Source organism: Olea europaea, unplaced genomic scaffold (assembly GCF_002742605.1).
Source record: "Olea europaea var. sylvestris unplaced genomic scaffold, O_europaea_v1 scaffold537, whole genome shotgun sequence".
Lineage (NCBI taxonomy): Eukaryota > Viridiplantae > Streptophyta > Magnoliopsida > Lamiales > Oleaceae > Olea > Olea europaea.
Window position 1 is genome coordinate 605,740 of NW_019263695.1, and position 25,058 is coordinate 630,797.

Consider the following 25,058-nt stretch of genomic DNA (forward strand, 5'->3'; position numbering starts at 1 on the left):
GATGGAAAATAGGATCTCAACCACAGTTGAGTAAACCAAAGAGGTCCACTACCAGTGGGAGATGCACCATTCTTCAATTGAGCTTGAAGAGAGGCCATGCCTCTATAAAGGGCAGCCAAAAACAAAGAACATAAATTCAAAGGCTTTCCACGCGTCAATTCGTGCGCTATAGGTAAATAACTCAGAGAAGGCTTTATACTTGGCACGCACAAAACATATTTACAAAGCCAAACTAAAAGGAAGGCCACTCGCTCAGTATGGGTAGGCTCAGCACTCGAATGATTGTGGAGGGTCTGCAGGCTTGAATAAGAGTCGATATAGTTTTTACCAAACTTTGAGGAGGAAAAATAAATGTGTTATACTCAGGGGACTAAAAAACTCAAAGCAATCGAAAAGAGCGCTGAATCAAAAGCAGGGGGGCGAATAGAGACTTCTAACAAGTCAGAAATCCTAGCGCTATCAAAAAGTGCCTTGGTAGGACCATAACCCACAAGGCGAGCATGCCACCTACGAAAAGCTACATCAAATTTAGGCCAAGTGCGAATACCTCTTTCGTGAACTGGCCCCAGCGGCAGAGAGTTTAGAAAAGGAGGGCCATGAGTGCAAGGAAACAGCTGACCCACCGCCGCCTGTTCAACTGCCTCCGCATTGTTGAAGAAAGGACCCAAGTAAAACTCATTACGTCCAACGTCGGCGGGCGCGAGAAAACTTGGGGTTATGTATGGGCGACTCAGAAGTTTCTGAAAGTCATCAAAACTAAAGGAGTCGCTAGTTTGAGATTGTGAAGCAGCCATTGGAGAAGGAACGAAATTTTTCAGGGTTACGTAACAAGAAAGCAAAAGATGAACAGTGAATCGTGAAAGAGATGCAAAATATGAGGCGCGGTTTGGTAGCAGCGAAATGGCGTGTTTGGGGTTTATAAGGGTTTGCAAAACGACGCACTTTTTCAAGTTATAGAAGGAGACAATGATTGAAATTCTTGGGAATTTCGAACGTTGCTGGAAACATGAAGTGAATATGGCAAAATTCAATAATTATTATTAATTCTGCTATATTGGGGGGTAATTGTTGACACATAAAAATTCAGCCCAAATCGAACAGCCTAATGAGTAAAGCCCAATTGGAGGATCCCCAAATCAGATAGCCCAAAGAACGAAGTCCAATCGAACGAATCAAGGTGAAGGCCCAAATAAGGGGCCCAAGAATGCGGTAACGCCATCGCCCAAGTTTGCAAGTTGCCCAGAGTCTGAACGAATAGAGTGTCATACGGTCGTCCAGAGCTGTTATTCTATTATCGCCCAAACCTTCAAATCGCCCAAGGTATCAACAGACATAGCGCATCGTGGTTATCAAGAAATGCAGTTATCAAGGCAGTTGTTAAAGTAGCCCTATCACGTTCCACAACTCAAGGAATTCAATCGAAAGCGGTTGAACGATGAAAGGTAATGGCAGCAGTTAAAAGGCAGTTTCATGACAAAATGGCCACTACGAAGAAAGTGGGTAGTTATAGGACGATCAAGCAGTTTTTAAAGTAGTTAATCACAGAGAGATCGTCTATGAGGTATAAAAGGGAGAAAGAACATAGAAACAAGGGACCGAATCCAAAACTCTCGAATAGAGAATATGTAATTTTCATTTCCTTAACTTTTAGATTTAAACACTTTTCTTTCTGTAACTCGTGTGCTTGCACCCTTTGGAGGCACGTTGTTTTTCATTTCCAATTGTAAACTTCATCGCCAATAAAAGAACACCCCTTTTTGGGACTTTGTCTCAAGATGTTTGTCCCTTACACAATCGTCTGATCCTTTTTAATTGTTAGCGACTTAACCCGCACGAAACAATTTCATTTTTCCTAAGTTAAATTAATTTCCCTAATAGAAATCGTGTGAACGTGCCCATAGTAAAGATTTGAACGAAGAAGAATAGTTACTTAAGTCATTGTCGAAGACCAAAGGATTCAATTAATAGAAAGATGACTGATTAGCTATTGACTTGTCGGATCTACTAAATTTCCTAACCTATACACATTAACTTTTAGTGATATATTCTTTATTTTTCAAATTAAAAAAAAAGGGGGGGAATCAACAAGTTGTTTAGGTCAAGAAAAAGAATGTTTAATTAACTCGAAAAAATACGTTATTAAATGATGATATTGTTTCGAGCTTTTGTCGTTTTCTTCATGCATATATAATAAATATATTTAATCTTATCTAGACCAAACGTTTATGTTATGTCAGAAATGTGACATTAATTAGTTTCTTCTTTTTTATTAGCGGTCGATTTGGCACCATGCATGCAATATCTGCATGGTAGCACCATTGGAATGACAGCCACTATATTTAATAATTCCCAATATATTTTAATAACTAACTAAACACTTGAAGCCTTTAATCAGTTCGTAATCAATCATTTTGGTCTAATTTTAGTTCTAATTAGTATAGTTAAATAACTTTGAGTCTTAAAATGACAAGATGAGGTGTCCCGAAAAGGGTCGAAGCTTTTCAGCATGTAGCTTTCCCCGTCCCCCTTCATCGAACGGTGGTTGTGTGGGGGTATGTGACACTAGAAGTCGGGTTTGAAACTACGAGTTGATCACAATTACTAAGCTCCGATGAAAGTGAATGTTTCACATTGAGGGTGTTCTTTGTTGTGCGACCAGACGACCTATATGCGACCTGTGATCAAACCTAGGTCGAAAAATCTATTTCGATCTATCACTGCATACAAAATTGCTTAGTCCAACACATAAAATTCAATATAATTTTCATCAAAACTCGATAGAACTGGATCATATACATTATATAGTCGTAAGTCGTACGTTGTAAGGGAGAGAGATGTGAAAAGATTATTAATACAATGTTAAAGTATAAGAATATTGACTTACGCATCTTCCAAATGTTAACGTTAACTTGACCACAATATTGGCTCAATGGGCTCTTCAGATTACTGTTGAAGTGGACCGCCATTTCAGCGTTTACTTCAGTATGACTATAAATTTTCACAATTAATTTAGCAAAATGGATGGGACACCAATAGAAATTTGGACCACCTTTAAATGAGAATTTTCATCACTTTTTTTCTTTTTTCTTTTCTCTATTTGTCTTTTTCCAGTGATTTAAAAATTAAATTATGAAGTCTTTAAACAAAATTCCAAACTTTCATTCTTTTTGACTCAATAAAATTGTCGAGCAGACATTTTCTAAGGTGTGTACGGATGACAATTAAAATTTAACTTGACTTATTGTGTAACCATATATTCTAATTGAATTTCGGGGACTATGTTACGTTGGTCATTTGAAAAGAGTAAAAAGTGACAAACTACGTGTGTAAAGCACTAAAAAATGACTCCCAGCTTCAATTTTTCTTTACAAAACATAATCACAAATTGAGCTGATAAACAAATATTTCACTTTTTGTTTAAATTTTTGCGATCCTCGCTTTGATTTGGCCATCCAATTGAAGCTCCGAGTGATTGTTAGGGACGATTAAATCTCTTTTGTTTATGCAGTATGAAATGCAGAAACCGAAGTAAATGAAGTGAATAATCAAATTTCAATTGAAATGAAATCTTTAGGATAAATCAGTGCAATTTCAGAAGAATTGATGAAATGGCGTCAATTCAATTCCTGAATTTTCGAATTGAGAACGAGGATATGGTAAAATGCCCTAAATTTAGGGATTTTAGAGAGAAATAGTTTTGAAATGTTTAATATATAACATTTTTAAATATAGATATTAGATATACTTGAAAATAAAAGAAATAAATATGGCTTGATTTTTCATTTTCTAAGAGAATAGAAACACGCCACAACCCAATTATCTGTTATTAGTTTACTTGTAATGCTGGACTGAGCTAGGGCTAGTCCATTTTCTCTGTGAGACGGACTGAAATTGGGCTGACACGAAGCCCAATATAGAATTTGTTAAATCCAATTCGGCTCTTCCATTAAATTAAAGACAATATTTTTTATTGTTCTATAACTCTAATCATATTTTTATTTATTCAATTTTTTATTTTTTTTGTTACCATTAGAAATTTTTTGTTGTATATATAGATGTGGTTGTGCAATTAGTATGATAATTCAATGAGATTTAAGAAATTCTGTACTAGAGCTGTATTAATTATCAATATGCGCATAAAATAAAATACAACTTTAAAATTGTGCTCAACATGCTCTTCATATACTATTTTTTGTAACTCTAATGTTTTATATTTGATTTTGTTGTGGAATTAACATTTTCTTCGTTTAATTACGTATATAAACTTTGTATTTCTATATAAAATAACTCTATTTGTTGAAATATAAAACACTCCATTTGTCGACAAATTAAAGTTATATTGTGAGATATGAAAGTAGACATAATCATGTAGCAACATTCGAAAACTATCGAGAATAGTGCCTTTTCTTTTAGACATAGAAGTCACATTGAAATGATACCTTATTAGACAGGTTGCAATAAGTCGACAATCGAAGGTTGAGTGAGGTCAATTTTTTCATAAATTTTATTCTTTGAAATGAAATTGCTAAACTGGGTTTTATCCTAACAATATGCTCAAAACTAGGACATGTTTTCTCTATTTCACCTTTTACTTCGTGTGTTCCAATTTATCCCGAGGGGTGGACGAGTAGTCAAGTTTTGAATTTGTTCCTTAATGTTCACCAGTTCGAATCCTCCCAATACTACTGAAGTGAATACTCAGGTGTAAATCTCAGAGCCTGTGAAATTAGTCAAGGTGCATATAAACTAATCCGAATATCCACGGTCATTAAAAATAATAATAATAAATAAAACTTTGCGTGTCCTGATTGAAAAAAATAAAATAAAACAAAAGAAAATATTCGGGCGTTAGATTTAGGATTTGAGTTTAACATATAAAGGTCTAAAATAATTGGAGCGAATGGCTGGAAATTATAGGCTTTTGTAAAGTAGGTAGGCAGTGATGATGTCTTTTTCATTTTTGAAAAGAACACACATTGGCTTGTGTTTGTTGAAACGCTTACGTCTAATATTTGAGATTCTATAAATAAATCATAATCAATTCAAAATTCAAATTAGAGGTACAAAGCGCGTTGGATATATTAACATTACGCAATACACAATATGTATATTCCCAACATCATATTGGAAATGGTGATTATATTCACACCAATTTTATTTATTTTTATTTTTCTTTTTTTAAATACATCACATTTTAATTACATGAAAGGTAGTTAACCTTTATTCATCAACTTAAATCTTTAACATTTTTTTTAATTACATTCTTATTTTTAACATTTCATTTACCGGAAAATATTGTTTTTTCATCCAAAAATATCTTTAATGTGCTTTAAATGAGGTTCAAATATTTGATCATTTTTGTATTATTATTTGTTTTGCCTATTTATAATTATAACGGGTAAATAAGTTTTTTTACTCTATGTTAAAGAAATTTTTGAAGAGAAACTGTAATCCCGAACAATTTATGTAAATATCTGAAAGTTTGAGATATTAATGTGATAATATATAAAGGTTATAAACCTTTTAGAAAATTAACATTTAGTTTAGTTATTAAGCCCCCGTTTGGCCTTCACTAAATTTTATTCAATTATATTTCATTTTTTTCTATCCTGTTTACAACTAGACAATCTTTCATAAAATAATATTATACATAAATTAAAAACATTTCCTTCCTTTTCAATCATTCATTTTTCAAAAAAAAACTTTATTCCAGCAATTTTCATTTTCAAAAGAGGAGGTCAGACGGGGGCTAAAAATCGTGATGTGAATATATTTAGCTAATCAGAAACCTACATTAGTCGTTTCAAACACAAATTTATTTACTTGGGGGACTTTGACATAATTATCATAACGCGCTTTCGTTCATTACCTGATGGGTCCAAGTAATACAAAGAATATTCTAAATTCCATATATCTAAAGAAAAATATTAAAATTAATGACACGTGTCCAAGCCACTGTTTTGAGGAGTAATAATATAAATATATAAATATAGCTCTAATTTAAAATAAAGTATGGACTGTGATGTAAAGTAAGCATGAATATGTATTACTTTGACTCTTTTGACCTTTTTCTATTCAACATATTCTTTCTAAGGTGGGAAAATTTGACAATGTATGTCTACACGACATGAATATTGAACAAAGATTTTGAAAAATATAAAATTAAATAATTGATATTCAACTCGGGAAAGAGGCCAAGCACCACAGTCAAGCGTCTTAATTAGACCGACCAAAATTCAAATAAATATAAATTTATAATAGGATTTTTGGACTGTGCTATTACTGCAAGATGCAATTAAATAAATAACGACCAGTTAAATTTAAATAATATTCATTATACTGTTGAATCCAATTTTCTATATGTTATGAAATTACTAACGAAAACCTTATTTTAATACAATCATAATTATCCCTACCAAAAAAATATCATGCCGATAAAGTTGTCAAAATACAAGCCATTTTGATAATTGATTTTTTGACCATTAGAAGATAAGTGGAGTCCACGTATGAGAGAAGAAGTCAAAAATTACGATTAAAATAGTAAAATAACGGGCAAAAAATTAATTTTTTGAGAGTAAAATATCCCTCCCAAACAGACTAACAATTTGTTTCTGGCAGAAAAGTTCTCCTTCATAAGGCTAAAATACTTTTCTTTAGTTTATAACCATCCATTTAAATTGTAGTAAACTTTATTGAAACATAGATTCTCTGTTGAATCAAACTAAATTCTAATTTTTAACAATACAATCGATTATTAAAATAAATAAATAAATAAATATAATATCTTCTTCTTTCTTTTTCTTGTATGAAGAAATAGAGCATGAAAATTTGATTAATTTCTAAATGTTTTGGTTCTTCATATGTAAAAGAAATCGCTCGCCCTCGATTTTTAATTCTTTCGTTCAATTGTTATTTCAAAAATTTTATAATACAAAATTTAATATTCGTAATTTTAAACAAATTTCTCCAGTCACCATTAATTCATTATCATTTATTGGAAAAAGCTTAATATCGTCTTTATTATAAAAATAGTGATTACACAAAAAATAAAGTTCCGACATATGCCCGAAAATTTGGGAGATGCTATATATACCATATCATTTACCAAATGGATGACCGAATTTACAAGTGTCGCGCCTTTATTGGAGTAGACATACACCCCTCGAATAGGGGCGCCACTTGTCATTTCAGTCAAAAATTAAATAAGACATTTGGTACAATTAAATTAATATCGAAAATTTACCTAGGGCAACTGGTCAGCTGCCCGGAATCCCGGCGGGCAAGCCCAAAGTCCAAGATCGCTTCAATTCTTTATTTACCCCTCTCCACTTCTACATCCACTATCGTGTTACTTTTACCACTAACATCCACCTACTCCGCTGTGGAGGGTGGCGCGTCGACGACAAGCTAAGACGCTTCAATTAATGTCTAGGAAATGGGGCAGGGGCTGAGCTGCGGACAACTTCAGGAAAATGATCTGTTCGTTGCAGTCCAAACTGGAGAGATTGAAACAGTTGAAGCAATGGCCGATGAGAACCCAAATTTGTTGACAGTGAAAACCGTACATGGAAAACTCTCTGCACTTCATGTAGCTGCTGCAAATGGTCAGATCGAGGTGGGTTTTCTGAGATCTTCGTTGATTAGTGAGTTTCTTGACTTAATTACGTCCGTACAGTTTGATCAAACTTTCTTCGTTCTGTATATTGATAGGTTCTTTCTGTGCTTTTGGATCGGTGTAGTAATCCAGATATATTGAATCGCCATAAACAGGTGTGGTTTGTTTGATTCTTGTTTAAAGGAAGCTCGCCATGTTATTTTTATGTAATTTCGAGTTGAGATGCATTTATTTTCTCACATATCGTTGCATTGTTTTTCTTTAATTTTGATGGGTCAGACTCCATTGATGTTAGCTGCTATGCATGGAAATATTTCCTGCGTGGGAAGACTGGTTCAAGCTGGAGCAAATGTATGATCATTGCATTTTGCTTCAATGTTTTTTTTTGCCCCCCTCTCTCTGAGAGTATTTTTTGACTTGAGTTATTAGTTTGATGATTGATTTTTCTTGGGGATTTTTCAGATATTGTTGTTTGATACATTATATGGAAGAACCTGTTTGCATTATGCAGCCTACTATGGTCATTCAGATTGCCTACAGTTGATTCTTTCTTCTGCTCATTCTACTCCAGTTGCGCATTCTTGGTGACTATTTCTTCCATATGTTGTCTTATCTAGATTTATGACCCCCAATGCTTGTCTATTAAAAATGAAGTGCTAATTCTTGTGCTCAAATGGGAGGGCAGGGGATTTTCGAGATTTGTTAACATAAGGGATGGAAGAGGTGCAACCGCACTGCATTTGGCAGCTCGTCAAAGGCAACGTGATTGTGTTCGCGTTCTATTGAGCAGTGGGGCTCTTGCGTCTGCCTCCACTGGTGGATATAGGTATGACTTTAATATAGTTCTTTTAGCATTTTGTCGCATTCATCAGTTATAATGATAGATACTCTTTGCAGCTACCCAGGGAGTACTCCTCTTCATTTGGCTGCACGGGGTGGTTCTTTGGACTGTGTTCGAGAATTGCTTGCTTGGGGTGCTGATCGTCTTCAAAGAGATTCCTCTGGGTGAGCCATGGAAATTTCTCCGAAACACATGCATCTCCATCGAAGTAACTTATTGCACATATTGTTTTACTGGTTTTAAGTCTTGCAGTTTCAAATGTTGATAATTCTCGCCTCTTGTCTAGCTAATTAGTTTGGACAAAGGGAAAGCTTCACTGGGTGATTTCATGTCTCCATAGAATTCTTTTGTGATCAATAAACCAATTCATCTTGGAGTTGAGATGTTTTAGGTGAAAACGCTTAAAGAATATGGATACCCGAACTTTGAGATGTCTACTTTAACGTTGGTTTTTCTGTCATATGGAACCAATATTTTAACGCATTACTACCAGTTGAACCAAACATCGTTTTTTACATGTCATTGCTGCATCCCTGAACCTTGGGGGGAAAAAAAGCAAAAAAAAAAAAAAAAAAAAACTGTTCTTTACCATGTTCATATTGCATTCAATTTAGTTGACCTTTTTATTTCTTCATATTCACGGGTAAAACTACAATAACTCATTTATATGGTGTGGTTACTCTGCAGGAGAATACCTTACATGGTTGCTGTGAAGCACAAACACGACGCATGTGCCGCGCTGTTAAATCCTCTGGCTCCTGAGCCTTTGACTTGGCCCTCGTCCTTGAAATTTATCAATGAGTTGAATCCTGAGGCAAAAAGTTTATTAGAAAAAGCCCTAATTGAAGCCAATAAAAAGAGAGAAAAAGCTATCTTGATGGAGAAATCTGACTCAAATCCACAACCTTCTAGTTTTGGTGGCACTGACGATGATTTTGAGGTACAAAACCTTCCAAGAGTATATTGAATTCCATTTCGCATAACAGAATGAAGGGCTCTTAAGAATAGATCTCTGTAGATTCTTGATCTAGATTATTTCGAAAATGGCTAAAATTAAAACTTCTTTTCAGGTAAAGAAAAATTAGAATATCCTTTATCTTGTAGTCTTAGAACCTAAGATATAAAAATCTATGATGTCTCAGAATTTTACTACAATCTGAAAGAGGGAGCAATTTGACTTTTCCTAAATTCATCCAGGCAGATTTAATATATAAAGGGTCAAAAGAATTATCCTGCTGCGATTAATCTTATATTGTTTTGATATATTCCTAATTTAAAGATGTGCAATGAATTCTTAATTATGATATATACTGCTTGAGGTTCATTTAAAAATGCATACAACCATATTGGGGAAAATGGAGCGAGAGTGAGACAATGTTCCATGAGCAATATTACTACTTGCTGCTTGTTTTCAATGAATACTTCCATTAAGAAGATAAAGGGAAAAGTAATCCCATATTCAATAACCATAGGTGTGCTTCAAGAACATGAAAAACTTATGGCATGTTGAGCATGTTGGATTGGATAATAAAAAAAGAAAAAGAAGATAATATCTTGTCTATTGTACCGTCGAGTCCAATATATGGTAGTGTAGCTTTGCCGTGAAATGATTACTCTATAACAAATCTAGTCTTCACCCTTTATAGTCGAAGAATATCATGCAGGTCAACGATGCCAAGCTATGTTGCATTTGCTTCGAGCATGAGTGCACAATCGAGGTTCAAGAATGTCGTCATGAGATGTGTGCTCATTGCACTCTGGCTTTGTGCTGTCACAACAAACCCAATTCTGCTGCTAATTCTGCAAAAATTCCACTCTGTCCCTTCTGTCGGACTCCCATTACTCGGTTAGTTGTTGCCAAGAATAAAATTGATTGTGAGATGGAGTTGGAGTTTAGTTCTACAATGCCTAGAAGAACAAGAAAGTCATTTAATCTTGGTGAAGGCAGCAGCAGCTTCAAGAGTTTGTCATCCTTGGGTTCATTTGGGAGATTGGGCCGCGGTTCAGGTAAGGTTGGTGACGATTGCAACGAGTTTGATAAGACTTAGGGCTTGGAACCAGGAGAGACGCAACACTTATCTTGATAACTTCAGTCTAGCGCTAGATTAGATTGAAGAGCAATTGGGCAGTTTCAAGTCCAAAAGCGGTTTTATGATTATTATTTTCTTGAATATAGAGGGTTTTCTCTATTTTATGTGCCCAGTTTCTAGTGAAAGATAAACTTTTCGTATTACCAAACGTGAATAACACACATCTGGATGTACGAAAGATGCCCATTCCTCTAAAATTTGTTGCTTTTTGCTTGTTCTCAAGTCATTTAGAGAGCTGACCAATATTGTCGAGTTCACCTTGCTAAACAGACTCAATGCTTGTTCCTTAATACTTTATTTAGACGGCTGACCAATATTGTTGAGTTCACCTTGCTTAACTTGGATTTTGCTATTTACACCATAAAAAATGTACATAAGCGGTTATCAAAAATAATGTGAGGGGAAAAGATTGAATGAAAAAAGTTGATTGTATTTTAAAAAAGCAAATGGTAGAGTGTCTTGTGCTAATATGTAGTTTATTGTGTAAATCTTGATGTACATGTAACAAGTGTTATGAATTGGGTCAAATAATTAAAGAGCGAGAAAATATGGCCAATCTAAAAATAATGGATCATAGAGAAAACATGATTTACGTGAAAATCCAAATTCGGGAAAATCACGGACAGAGAATTCACTATAATCAATAGTAAGGAGTTAAAAAAGATTTTTTTGAACCAATAACTAATTGGACAATTCCAATATGTTTTGTACACCACATGTTTATAACCAAAGAATTTCTAATATATTAGGAGAATTAATATATGAAAAGTTTGATATAAAGTGAAGATCGATACAATGAGTCAAACAAAATGGGATATTGGGATGAAATAGGAGTTTAAAAAAACTACTAAAAAAGGAATCATTCACCTTATTCTTCTTGAACTCTTTCAAGACTTCTTGAAGTTCACAACAAACTCTCAATACTACTCCAACAATATTTTCAATCAAATATTCAACAAGAATTCGGCTCACGGTCCAATTCTAGCAGCAAGATACGCTAAACGTACTATGTGCTTGTTCTTTACTACTTTATTTAGATAGTTGACATGTATTGTTGAGTTCACCTTGCTGAACAAGGATTTTGCTACTTGTACATAAAAATTGTACATAAGCTATTACCAAAAATAATGTGGAGGGAAATTTTGATAGAAAAGTTGATTGTGCTTTAAACTGACAAATGATAGAGTTTCATGTAGTATTATGCAATCTATTATGTAAATATTGTTGCACATGTGACAAGATTCGCTAAACATACTATAAGCACAATGGAACTATAGATACTGTATTCCAATTAAATTGCTGTTAAATTAGATAAACGAAGGGCGTGCATTCAATTGAGACTTTGAATAACTTTTTGGGATTTAAAAAGTTTAGGAATATTCAATGTAGTCTTTTTGAAACCCTCTAAAAATATTGATGTATTCAATTGAAAATTTATAAATTTTTAAGAAGTGTCTAAAATTTATAGTATATTCAATTGTATTCAATTGAATCTTCTTAAAAGTCTTTATAAGTTTTTGGGTATTCAAATTTTAATAACTTCTAGAGACTTTTATAAAAGTTTTTGGATTACTAACTTTTAAATAGAAAGTACTCAAATGAAATTTTAAGATTTGTCTCTTATTAATCATGAGATTTTCGGAGACATTCACCAAAAAAATAAAATTAAATAAAATTAAAAAAAATTGAATCTTTTCTTCTTCTTCTACGAACATTAGAGGTAATATTAAATTTTTTTTCTATTGATTATATTTATTTTCATTTATCTTTATTTCCCTTATTGTTTATCTTTATTTTCTATGAAAAAATAAATTGGATTTTGTAACTTTTTTTTCTTTTTTCATTCTTTTTTTTTGTTGAAAAATATCTATTTTTTTTTATTAAATTATAAAATTTTATATGAAAATTTTATAATTAAATTTAAATATATTGATTTTTATTTATTTTTAAAAGTGTATTATATTAATAATATTGAATATTAAATTTATTGTTTATCGTATATATGTATAATTTTGATTATTATTTATTTAATTAAGGTCTTAAATTTTTATTCTTTTAAATTTATTATTATTATTATTATTATATGGGAAGAAGAATGGGAAGGAAAAAGGGAATTGTAGGAATCAACACCTCATATACGAGAATTTCATATTATTATACTAAATTCACGTGAATTCTATTTCCAATTAAAGTTTTCAAAAGTCTTTCCAATTCTATAAAAGTTTATAAAAATTTTAAAATAAAAGTTCATAAAAATCTATGAAAGACTTTCACTAATTCTACACAAATCTATAAAAGATTCATGAAATCCACAGAAGTCAGCACTTAAAAAAAGTCCATCAAAATCTTTAAGAGTTTCAATTGAATACACTCCCAAAATTTCCTCATACAACAATGCAACTAGGTTGAAAAATTAAAATTTTAATAAAAGTTAATGGAATGAATTATTGAAAAGTTGTAAATTTTATAAAATTTGAAGTTAAAAATAATTATTAATTTCTAATTCAATTTTAATTCAACTTTTTAGCTGAAGTAGACATATGCTTCATAATTCAAGAAAATATACTCTTACTTAAATTTCTAGTATTTTTAAGGGAAAATTACAGTTGAGGTACCAAACATTTTGTTTATTAACAGACTTTGTCCAAACATTTAATTTGTGCCACTCACAACTTTTCAAAAATATGCACCGGGGGTTCAAATGGATGAAAATCGTCCGTTTGACAGTTAGTTGACTAGAAAAGTCAAAATTTGACCAATTTGGACCAAATTAAAAAGGGCAAAGTGGTACTCTTCATTTTTTCTTAATATTAATAATTAATAATAATTAATAATAATAACAGAAAAGTAAAAACAAAATAAATAAAAATCAAAGAAAAGAAAGGAAATACTGTTGATCTTCATCTTCACCTTCACCTTCACCTTCACCTTCACCTTCACCCCACTCCACTCGACCCCGCCCCACCCAACTCCACGCCACCACACCCAAACATTAGCTGCATCAATAATTTCAGCTCGAGTGGCCACTCCAGACTTAAAAAGTGACTCTAGAACCTGTGTTGCCCAAATGACAGGTACATGGGGAGCATTGCAGATTGAAATAATTTCTTCCAATATATTTGCCAGCTTTTCCCAACCGCATTCCACTGCAAGATCTCCTCTAGCAATCATGACGCCCAATGGGTTTGGAGATTTCATTGCCTCCAAATCCTGTGGGGTGGGGCATGGTACATGTGGCGATCTGTTGAGGGGAAGGGGACTTCGGCAGCTGGTGCTACAATGGCCAGAGAAAGAAATAAATTGAGGGGTCAAGTTGGTCGGAAACTGTGGTGACTGCCCATGGAATCGGGGTTGGGTGTGGTGGCGTGGGGTGGGGTGAAGATGAAGATGAACCGTATTTCCTTTCTTTTCTTTGATTTTTATTTATTTTGTTTTTGTTTTTACTTTTCTATTGTTATTATTAATTATTTTAATTATTAATATTAAGAAAAAATGCAAAGTACCACTTTGCCCTTTTTTAATTCGGTCCAAATTGGTTAAATTTTGACTTTTCTAGTCAACTAATGGTCAAACGGACGGTTTCCATCCATTTGAATTCTCGGTGCATATTTTTGAAAGGTTTGGGACTGTGGGTAATACAAATTAAAGGTTTGGACAAAATCTGCTAATAAACGAAAAGTTTGGTACTTTGACTGCAATTTTCCCTATTTTTCACTGTAAAAAGAATGGGACTGCAACAATTTGTTATGAGAGAACTTCGGAAATATATTATCATTATACTTTAAATTTGATTATCAACTGGGTAAAACCCCTTAATGGTCCCTAAACTTGCAATACGTGCTGAAAAATCCTTAAACTTTAATTTGAACTTTAGCCCTATTTGACAATTGTTCTTTTATAACTTTTTTTTTCTCGTACTCATTTTCAACCACATATTTTTACAATAAAATATTCTTCACACAAATTCAAATTTTTTTTTCATATTTTTAATTAAATATTTTTCAAAAATTCACTATTCAAAAACTCATTCTACACAAAGAATAACCGTCGTCAAGGACTTAATAGTTCCTTAACTTTAAGCAATGAACTGAATTAGTCCAAAAAATAAATTATGTGTTCTTAAACAATGAATTGATGGTGTGGCATCCGATTTGACATCTAAACCCCAGTTTGGTGGGGATTAAAATGAGAATTTTAGTTTATTTTGATAAAAATTGATAAAATGTGTATTTGAAAAATCGTGGATCCCATAAAATATATTATTAAAATTAATTATCGACATTGACCTAAATTTTAATCACAACCAAACAAGTGTCTAATAGGCAACATGAATATCTCACCATTTCTTATGGAAAAATACACTTTTAATGACTTGTAGTATGGAAGCATTAATGTGCTTTTATCCTTGTTGGCGTTGATTTTTTAAGATAATATTTTTTTATTGAAAAATATTTTTCTATATAATTTCTTGTTTTCTATCACATCTTTGCATCTGCGTTTCCGTCTTTTAAATATGTGTTCTAGAACTCACCAATTGCCTCAGATCCACCTTTGTGTCCCACGCTATGCAGGGTAGAGACAAAATATGCTCACCGGTCCATCATTGGTGACACAAAATGAGTCGGTGCTACAATATCAAGCCGCCGTTTGTTTTCCATTATTTGTTCATTAAAATGATAAATATAACCGTTATTCATCACATCAAACCACCATATTTGACTTTCTATTTCTTGTGTGGAGACTGTAACGACTATATTTTTCATTATCATTTTTACATTCATGTGTACCAAACGAGGCCCAAATAGTAAAATTGTCATTACAAAAAATATTTTCTCAAACATTATAATCAAGAAATGTAGGTAGAAGTGTCAAAATGTGCCGATCGATTAAGCAGCCCATCACATCATAAGTCCTTGGTCAGTATGAGCAATTATATTTTGTAATACTTTTAAGAGCTTATAAGTTGATATTCTACAAAATGTGTGAGTTGTACATTGTACAGAATGCGTGGAGGAATGAATCACAATGGTAATGGCTCTTCTAATGTTAAACCAAATAACTTTAACTAGGTAATAATGGAGGCAAAAGCTGCAAATCCTTGAAACTGTGAACCAAACTAATCTTCTTATTCAGCCCATTGACTCTTTGTATAATGTTAAAAGCACATTAGATTAAATATAGATGATAATACATTGGACTGGACAGTATTAGACATGATTTTAAAAAGAAAAAAGTTCAAATCTTATTCGAAAACTAGGCACAGTACATATCATGAAAAAATTTGACAGTTCTACAGTGTTTATCTAATCAAAGTTATTATCACTTACAAGTTAAAATACAAAGAGGACATGGGAAGAACCAAATATAAGTGGTGTCATCTACCACTTTAAGAAATGCTGTGACAGACATATTTCCTTGCCAATGTATATTACCAGACAAGGGATTGAAATTCAGTTACTTTTTTCTTCTTTAGCCTATGAAATATTTGATACAATCAAGTACAATTACAACAACTGTTTCAGAGGATACAAGATGTAATTGGATTTTATGAAACCATTAGCAAGTATTTGGGATAGTTCAAGAAATAGAAGATCCAATGAAAGGAGTTACTATATATCAATAATGAACACTGACTCTCTCTCTCTCTCTCTCTCTCTCTCACGGTACCAAAGAGTAATTTAGTATGCATCCCCTTCAAAACTAGCAGGTGAGGTTGCCAGAAGAAAAGTGGGCTGAACCATAGTTTACGGGTTAGCATGGCTTGCCCCAGGCCGATACTCTCCAATTCCGAGCAGGTCCTGCATATATTTACAATGATCATGTTTCCGTGTACCAACACACAACTCAGAAGAGTTGATTCAAGAATGATGGCAGTTTATTCTGTTATTCCCTACCAAATTTAAGCAAAAAAATAACCCAAAAAACAAAGGCACATGCAAACATTAAGTCCAGTACGATACAAATTCTATAACACTCATTTTTTCAAACCGATTTCCAACTGCAATACCTCCCAATAAAATAATTTTGCAAGTAAATTCCTAACTTTTTCCTACTTTTTAGCTACAAATTCTCCAAAAAAAAATCACTTTTCACAAAATCTACATCAAAGATGCCCTAAAAGTCAATGACTAAGTTTGCATGAACAGAAAACTGAAGACAGAAAAAACATTGAGGATTCTGGGCCAATAATCAGATTTTGGAGCAGTTTCGTCATGGACGCGAATGTCACTTGTCAGAAAAGGAGAATGTCCTTAATCCCTTATTTATAATTAAAGTCCTTAATCCCTTATATATTGTTAAAGTCTTCTCCAAATTTGTCTATATATATTGGTTTAGCATTATCTTCATTCAACAGAAAAGTTGTCAGATTCATCACTTGGGTATTTGGACAGGCGTGGACACTTCAAATGTACTGTTAGAATGGTATTTCAATCTCCAACATCTGGTAAATTTCACCTTGTACTAGTTTTGTGATTTCAAGAACCGAAGCTCTCATGGTATCCCTATCCCGTGGAAACCAGATGCAAATGGCTCTTCATCTGGAAACTTCTGATATTTGTGTTCAACATCTATACTTCTCAACTTTACTTAAATGCCAGACATCTTGACTTCTATGGCGAGATACTATTTATCACCATGGCACATACACAAGAAGCAATCTCAGCTATTTCAAAGCTCACACAATATATTACTATTGATGTGATTCAACTGCTTAATCCTTGTTCTAAACTGCATGTTATCAGAATTTAAAGCCAACTCATGGAAATCATAAATGACTAAATATTGGCAGCCGTAACCTTACTTTAAATTTCAACTACGTATGATCATATAGTTAACAGCGTACTAAGGCCACATCAAAGCAGGGATGAAAAACAGGTACAAACTCTAGATATCAACCTTGGCTCGCGTTACTGAGTTCGGAAGTTATAAAGATTCACCAGAGAAACAAGTTGGTATTGAATAACACCACTCATGAACCAAAAGCCCAATCCAGAACACATTTAGTAGTGTAACTTACTGAAGTTTCAAACAACGCTTGAAGGGGGAAGCACAGAAAGTACAAAAAAGAAGTTCCACAATTGGAGAATAAGCCTGTCTTAAATCAAACGCCACCCAACAACCCATGGTACAATGATTTTCCGAATACCACGGGATACTGCTAAAAAAGTGAAGTAATTTAAAGTTTATCTATGAAGATAGATCAGCCAAGACAAAAAGAACTTTGTTAGGACCTGTTCTGTGACTCCATTCTAAAGCAGAAGGTAAAAGAGAAAAATTAACTGAAGGCTACACATATAAAGTCCAATGAAAACATATTCTTGAAATGATATCATGTAGCAATAAAAGAACAGAGGAAAGGAAAACTGGAAATTAACAGGAATCATACCATTTGGAAGTAAGGATACACTATTGCTTTGTTGGATTACTAATTCATGGAGTAGTAATATAGGTAACAAGACATATAATTGAACTTGCATTTCAAAGGCTGGAAATAACTTGCGTCATGAAAGGTGCAGATTAACACAGTGCTGGCTCCCCCGAATATTAATGGGATATCACATATTAACTATAACCCATGCACTTGTAGTCGAGAAACTAAGAATAAATATTGGATAAAGAGCATCAATCAGTGGAAAGGTTCGCAAAGTAAGACTGCTAATTAGGAATACGTACCTGGCATGACTTGTTTTTTGCTCTAGTTTCTGCTGTACTGGGGATATCGTGGTTCGGTTTCAGAAATCTCTTCTCTCGTCGTTCACATGAACCCCATCCATCTGAAAATCTACCACCCCTACAAAAGACATAAAAGAGTAGAATTCAAAGTAAGGAAAATTTTAAAGATAAAAGAATTTTGTAAAAATAATATCCGACAAAGTCAAAGAACATACTGCATATATGCACGAACCACAAATTCAGCACGCTGAACATTACGATTCTGATCAAATTCAATGGTCTTGTCTTTAATTTCATATGACAGATTGAAATAAAATGATATCTTTCTCCATCCTGTAAATATACACAACAATGAATCATGTGATAACTGAAAACTATATGTGTACGAAAACATACTGTACAAACTTGCTACTTCACCTGATTTCTTAATAAAAGGATTTCCAGAAATCATGATGTAATCACTTTTCTCTAATATCTGTCCAGAAAACATCAAAATAGAGTAATCATACATTCAGATAGCAGAAAACCAACTTTCTTCAGAGGAAAAAGACTGGTAATGTTTGTTGCTCGTATTAGTTAACAAGAAATTGAACACATGATTCCACACAAAATCATAACCAGATAACAGAACTAGACATCATGCTATGCGTCTGCAGCCTCAGCACATGCGTATGATTGTAGATATTATAATTTATTACGGAATCACAATGCATGTTAATTTTAGCGCCATTTGGCAAGGGGTAATGAAAAGCCAAAAGTTGCTTCTGAGACCAAGAAACTGCTTTTGGACCTCTTTGGATAACTTTCTGAAAGTGCTTTGTCTTGGTTAGAAAAGCTTTTAGAGGAAACTCACCCAAGGTAGATTGCTTCATCTGACAACTATTCTACAAAAAGAGCATTATGTATTTTTGCTAGCAATATCAGTAGACGAAACTTACAGGTGTTTAGCCCAGCCTAATAGAAGACATTGGTCTATCTCAAGAGCTAAATCGATCAACTATTCGATTCCAGACTATATGACAAACATATTAATTCATTAAAATACAAGACCTGACAAGTATGTAGTAGTCCTATTAAACGGAATATATGTTATATTCAACAGAATAACATCTCTACCCAGAGTTGCAGCTAGTTTCGAACCTACATTTTTCTCCTTCTACATCCCCTAGAATTCTAAATAGAATTATTAACTGTATTGAACTTAATTACTTGAAATTGGAACAGCCTAGTAAAATAATTATCAAATAAACACATCCAGAATTTGGAGAAACAGGATCAAACGGCAAAAACAAATAAAATAAAAAAATCATTGAAGTTCGCTGATTGTATTAATTCAAATGGGTAAATTAACGTAATCACTTGTCTACACTATGCCAATCTCACATATCTTGAGAAACACAAAAATATTTATATTCATAACTCTGCAACTTAGATGAAAGTTATAACAAATCCACGAATAACGTACCGCCATAGCTGCATTTTGGTACTCCTTAAAGAGATTAACAGTTGGAAACTGACCATACAAGCTATGCCTCATCTCTCCCCCCTCACCATATCCATAACTCATGGCTTTGCACCCCGATCCATTAGTACCATAACTACCATTATTAATACTATGATTCGTCACTGGCGAATTAGAAGAGTATGGCGGAGGGGTTGTAGGCATGCGATGCACGTGCTTCACCACCGCCAGTGGCGAAGGACTCGATTCACTGAGCTCGGATACACAAGAACTATTGCTTGACCGCGAAATTTTTTGAGGACGGTGGTTCTGCATAGCCTCGCCGTTGGGATTCTGGTAGTGGTTGCGTGGGTTTTTTGGTTGGGGAGAGGGGAGAGGGAAGGGAATTGGTGTCAGGGGTTTATTGCGGGGTTTTGAAATGGTGGATTTGGTCGAGGAAGAGAGGGAGGCGGCGGCGGCGGAGTCGATGACTGCCCACAATGCGGCGTCGTCAAGGTCTTTATCGTCGATGATGAACGGCGACGCCATATTGAGAGAAATAGTCAACGAGGAGTTTGACTTTTGTGGCCGGAGAAAATTTGTGCTCTGAACGCTACCACTGCTTGTACAGATCTGGCGCGGATCGAGGATTTGAATTCGAATTTCAAACTATTAAACGACACCGTATAATCTCTTTCGAAATTTTAGGGATTTTGTATGTTCCTTTAAGTTTTCAGGGCTTTCAATATGTTTGCATCGCAATTGTCTGCTTTCCTTTTGCATATTATTAATTTTTAATTAGGATCATGACTTAGCCCGTGTTTGAAAGTTTTTTTTTTTTTGGTGAAAATGAGTTTGAATAGTAATTTTTTGAAAAATGCGTGGTTAAAAATAATATTTGTTTGACAATCATTAAAATGAACCTTTTTTTTTGTGAGAAAAATGATATTTTGTTGGATTTATGTGTCAAATATTTTAATATCAGAATGTGCGTTGAAAATTAATTTGAAAAAAGCTAAAAGATTTACTCAAACGGCAAAATTAGAAGAGCAAAAAGCTCAAGAACATGTGCTTTGCAATGTTGACATTGACATCACAAAGGAAGACAAAAACCTAGATGTGTATTAACTTAATTCAACTCCTAAACAACTAATTTTGTACAAAATGGAGGAGGAATGTTTCCTTTAGGGAATGATTTACCTACTTTCAATGAGATGAAGATAAGTATGTTACCTCGAAATGACTTGACAAGAAATGTATTCTCGTAAACCATCACAATCGCTATGCACATCTAAGAATACTCATTCCTGTATATCCATAGAAGAACCGAGAAGGCGGGTCAAGGTCCTACGAGGTACCCACTACTCGGAGCACCCTTCTAAAAAGAAACAAGCATCCCTAGTTTTCTTTATGTGAGGTCTCTGAGGAGATTGGTTTGGCGACTGACTTTTAGAGGCAGCCCAAAATTTTGATAAACCCTAATTTCACCTCCTAAACCTGCTGTTACAATTACCATTCCCCATGCCGTTGCTTGTACAGTTTGAGCTCCATGGCTATTGGTTCCACCATCAAACCATGAAGAGGACGAGGAGGAGGACAAGGAAAAAGAATGAGATATATGAGAGTTCCCGGAAGCTGAAATGGAAGGTGATTCACCATATCTTATTGATGAGCCAAGTGATTCACTTGTACCGATTCCTGAGTCTATACGAGCCGATTGAACAAAATCTTCGTCTGCATGGCTCGTAATTCTCTCGACTTCAGCGTTTTTTTTCTTCGGGAGAGGAGGCAAATGCCTTCTACTACTAGCACTAACCACATTGTCTTCTCGGCTTGGAGATCGACTAATGGTATATGGCAGTGGACCTGTGAAGCGTTTTGAATGATGCCTTTTGGAGAGTACTTCTACAATTGGTGGCTCAATTTTCGTGCTGCCATTCCATGGAATTGCAACTGAAACTTCTTTGCTGTGGAAATGCTCGTGAGCTAGGACTGTTATCTTACTTCTGCCTTTCCCTCTGGATTCTTCGAGCTTCCAGATATAAACATGAGAATCTTCACTTGCACTTAGGACATATTTACCATCTGAACTGAACGAAGCTGAAATTTGGCTGCTGGTATTCCGAAATCCTGTTACCATATCATGGGCTTATTACATTACAGATACATATATACTTCAAGTTTTGATTGAACATAACATAGAAGCATACCTCTAAATTTTTGGATTAGCTGTGATCCGCTGAAGATGCGAATCCGTGAATCAGCAGATGTAACGAGGACATCAGCCGGGTTCCAAGGGGAAAACTGTGAACAAACAAATTTAGTTACTTCTTGGCAAGTTTATGAAAGGCGCGGCTGGAAGCAAAATTACCTGAAAACCCGTGATTTTTTTGGATTGTGGCTTTTTCTTGGACTGAACAACATATTGATCCTTTTTCTCTAATTTGCAATCTAAAAATTGCAAAACATGTTGGTGATTAACACAGATATTGGCAACATGAACAGAGACAATGGAATTCAATAGCTATTTATACCATTAATACTGTACAATCTACAGCTCCCTTTATGTGAACCAATCATAGCACCCTTCAACATCGAAAAAAGTGAAATCAGTATTAAAAAGAAAAAGAAAAAATTAGCGGAACATCCTTTGCGCATTGATTTCATAGTCCTTAGAGAGAGTCATACCTTGCCATCAGGAGTGTAGCAAGCTGCAGTGACCATTTCATGAAGGTCAGTCCAGTCGACAACCTGTCTCCCCGGTATGCTCCATACTCGAACTTTTCCATCGAGGGAACCACTGATGAAGTAATCGTCGTCTATTGGATTGAACTGTATGCAAGTTACTGCATTACAATATAATCATCAGAAGTATAATTCCAGTAAATAATGCAACTCTCATGTCAATGCCTAGGCCTCGATAAATTATAAACTCACCGTAGTCATTGTGTGCAAACATCTTCAAACAGCTTCTAGTCTCCAAATCCCACAGCCTCACTGTCTTGTCCATTGAAGATGAAAGTAACAACTGCATAAAATTTTCTCATTCAACATTAACCAAATACAGTTTAATAAGAATCAAGTTAACCTTTTTTGGCCTCAGATAAATTACCAGAATCTGACCTGAGATCTAGACCACGAGAGATCCAAGATATCGTCTTGATGACCATTCAGAATGCATATTGGTTTTTCTGAAAGTGCAAATACAGTTTCCGGCATGGTTACATAATCAGGAATTGAGTTGCCCTTTTTTTTGTGGATTCTCCCCTTTTTCCTCTTCTCTGAAGGCATCGGCATAATCTCTGCAAGCGAAGGTCGATCTGAAAATGAGCAGCCCATCGGATGATAAATTGTGCCGCTAAATGAATTCAAATCATCAGGTGATCTAACCTCACATTCCTGCACTTCCCACACACGAATTATCCTATCTTCACCGGCGCTTGCTAGAAAACGCGAATCCCAACTAAATTTAATAGTCCATATTGATCCTTCATGAGCTTGAATTTCTTGTGACAAATGCAATGCTGTGAATTCCTTGTAGGATTTCCCATGTTGGCGCACTTTTACCCATTGAGATGAATTCTTGTTAGCTCTCTGTGCCACTGGTGAAATGTGCTCTCTTTCTTTGTCTACAATTAATCCACTCATGGAATTTGCTACGCCTTTTAAAAACGCAACACCCCTTCTCTTGCTATTTCTGAAACTCTTTGAAAAATATGAATTCGCATGGATTTTTGGGCCGTAATCCAAATGTGTCGAGACGTTTGCACGTTGCATTAACTCCTTCACTACCGGTGAATACCCGACAGACTTTTCAAATTCCTCCATTGTAAGTTGTTTCCCTGTTTGAACCTCGCTGAGTTTATTCCACATTCCTTCTTCATTAGCCTCTTTCACAATGAATTCTTTTCCGGTATCTAAATTCTTAATCAAGAAGAAGGAACCCAACCCAGCATTAGAAAATACTGATTGTAATGCATCACTACCTGGCATTGAAGATCTGTTTCTAGGTCTTTTTGGTGATATTCTGATAGAATTTGCGTATGGACATAAACCTGTAATTGGTACCAATTGCCCAGATGATGTTCTAGTTAAACGCTGTTTCGATACTGGACCAATTAATTCTTCTTTACGTTGTTTAGTTCTTGCAGAAAAAGCATCTATATCACTATCTGATCTCGACCTGACGAGCAAATTCGGCGTTGAAGGCGAAGGTTCGTCTACTTTTAATTCCTCCGATGGCGAAGAATCAACATTCGACGTAGAAACTCGACCACCGCCGCTTGAAATGGCCCGGACAAACTTGGGGCTGGCGAGTTTTACAAGGTCCTTATTGCTTGCCAACCCCATGCCTTTCAAAAGACGCTTCCTCCGCTCCTTAATGTCGCCGGGTTCCGCCATCCACATGTCATAGCTGGCCATAATGGACGGTTTCGCCTCCATGTCAAGGTTGTGGATTGGTTTGACGGAGAGGGAGGAGACGGCGGAGACAAACGACATCCGGCCATCCTCAAACCCATCATCATCGTCGGAACCGGAGGAGGCTAAATCGACGGGAACAGCCGATGATATTCTTTGGTAGGTTTCAAAGAACCTGTCATCATCATCATCATCCTCTCCGAGACCATCCCAATTCATGGTTAATGTTCTCCTGTCCATTGTAACAAAAATTTGAACGAATCAAATCAAGAAAATATGTAATCTGAATTTGGTTTCATCAAAGGATTAGAATGTGTTTTGGTGAACCTGAGAAATGGTCTGGAAAGAGACAAGTGGAAGAGAGGAAAACAAGGGACATTAACATAAACCGTTACAAATTAATATTTTGGAATTTATTGAATTATTTCATCCCTTCACGTTGAGGGTTAATGCTAATAATATTATAAACTTCCTCCACATCTTACCCACTAATTTTGATTTTTGAGACGTGCCTAAGAGTAAGGTGACTTGCCATCACGTGCAATAAGATTTAAACAAATTTGGGAGAGTGACAGTGCAATTTATTAATAAGAAACTTGTAACAAATGATGTACCCATTTAGCTAACTCTTGACATGTATAGGGTATTATTATTATTATTATTATTATTATTATTATTATTATTATTTAAATTTTTGGGTAGATACTGTTTCGGGTTGACATATGTTCCATCAAAATTGTATTCGGTATAAAGAATTTTAGATGATATTGCAATGGGTTCGATTTTTTTGACTTGTGAGATTGGTAAGGTTTTTAAACTAAACAATGAGATTTCATCGATGTTCATTCTTAGGCATATGATCAACTTGACCTATGGATTATAAAAAGTGGCATAAGTGCCTAGATAAGTAATCGAGACAATACTTAAGAGAGCACAGACAATAGTATTTTTGTTACTTGAGGTCTAGAATCTATCAAA

At 34.5% G+C, this 25,058-nt stretch overlaps 3 protein-coding genes across 4 annotated transcripts; 1 reads left to right on the forward strand and 2 right to left on the reverse strand.

The window, feature by feature from the left end:
* The first annotated feature begins 7,326 nt into the window (after window positions 1-7,326).
* LOC111388924 (putative E3 ubiquitin-protein ligase XBAT31) lies at window positions 7,327-10,768 on the forward strand. 2 transcript variants are annotated; one of them, XM_023013752.1, is made up of 8 exons: window positions 7,327-7,615; window positions 7,711-7,770; window positions 7,895-7,966; window positions 8,078-8,199; window positions 8,301-8,441; window positions 8,513-8,620; window positions 9,144-9,396; window positions 10,103-10,768. In XM_023013752.1, exons 1-8 carry the CDS (start codon window positions 7,436-7,438, stop codon window positions 10,502-10,504), a joined length of 1,338 nt encoding a protein of 445 aa, XP_022869520.1. In that variant the 5' UTR covers window positions 7,327-7,435; the 3' UTR covers window positions 10,505-10,768. The 2 variants fall into 2 exon arrangements, with proteins under 2 accessions (XP_022869520.1, XP_022869521.1); XM_023013753.1 differs by having other exon boundaries at window positions 7,330-7,615; window positions 10,121-10,768.
* A 5,221-nt stretch (window positions 10,769-15,989) lies between these two features.
* On the reverse strand, window positions 15,990-20,388 carry LOC111388948. The gene is made up of 5 exons (XM_023013782.1): window positions 19,686-20,388; window positions 18,638-18,695; window positions 18,436-18,553; window positions 18,221-18,338; window positions 15,990-16,344 (listed from the first exon to the last, which is right to left on the reverse strand). The coding sequence occupies exons 1-5, from the start codon at window positions 20,208-20,210 to the stop codon at window positions 16,291-16,293; spliced, it is 873 nt and encodes a 290-aa protein (XP_022869550.1). The 5' UTR covers window positions 20,211-20,388; the 3' UTR covers window positions 15,990-16,290.
* Window positions 20,389-20,742: 354 nt separating this feature from the next.
* On the reverse strand, window positions 20,743-24,402 carry LOC111388936 (WD repeat-containing protein 44-like). Its single transcript, XM_023013767.1, has 7 exons — window positions 22,785-24,402; window positions 22,599-22,689; window positions 22,350-22,507; window positions 22,196-22,247; window positions 22,033-22,112; window positions 21,872-21,965; window positions 20,743-21,791 (listed from the first exon to the last, which is right to left on the reverse strand). Exons 1-7 carry the CDS (start codon window positions 24,318-24,320, stop codon window positions 21,070-21,072), a joined length of 2,733 nt encoding a protein of 910 aa, XP_022869535.1. The 5' UTR covers window positions 24,321-24,402; the 3' UTR covers window positions 20,743-21,069.
* Window positions 24,403-25,058: the final 656 nt, after the last annotated feature.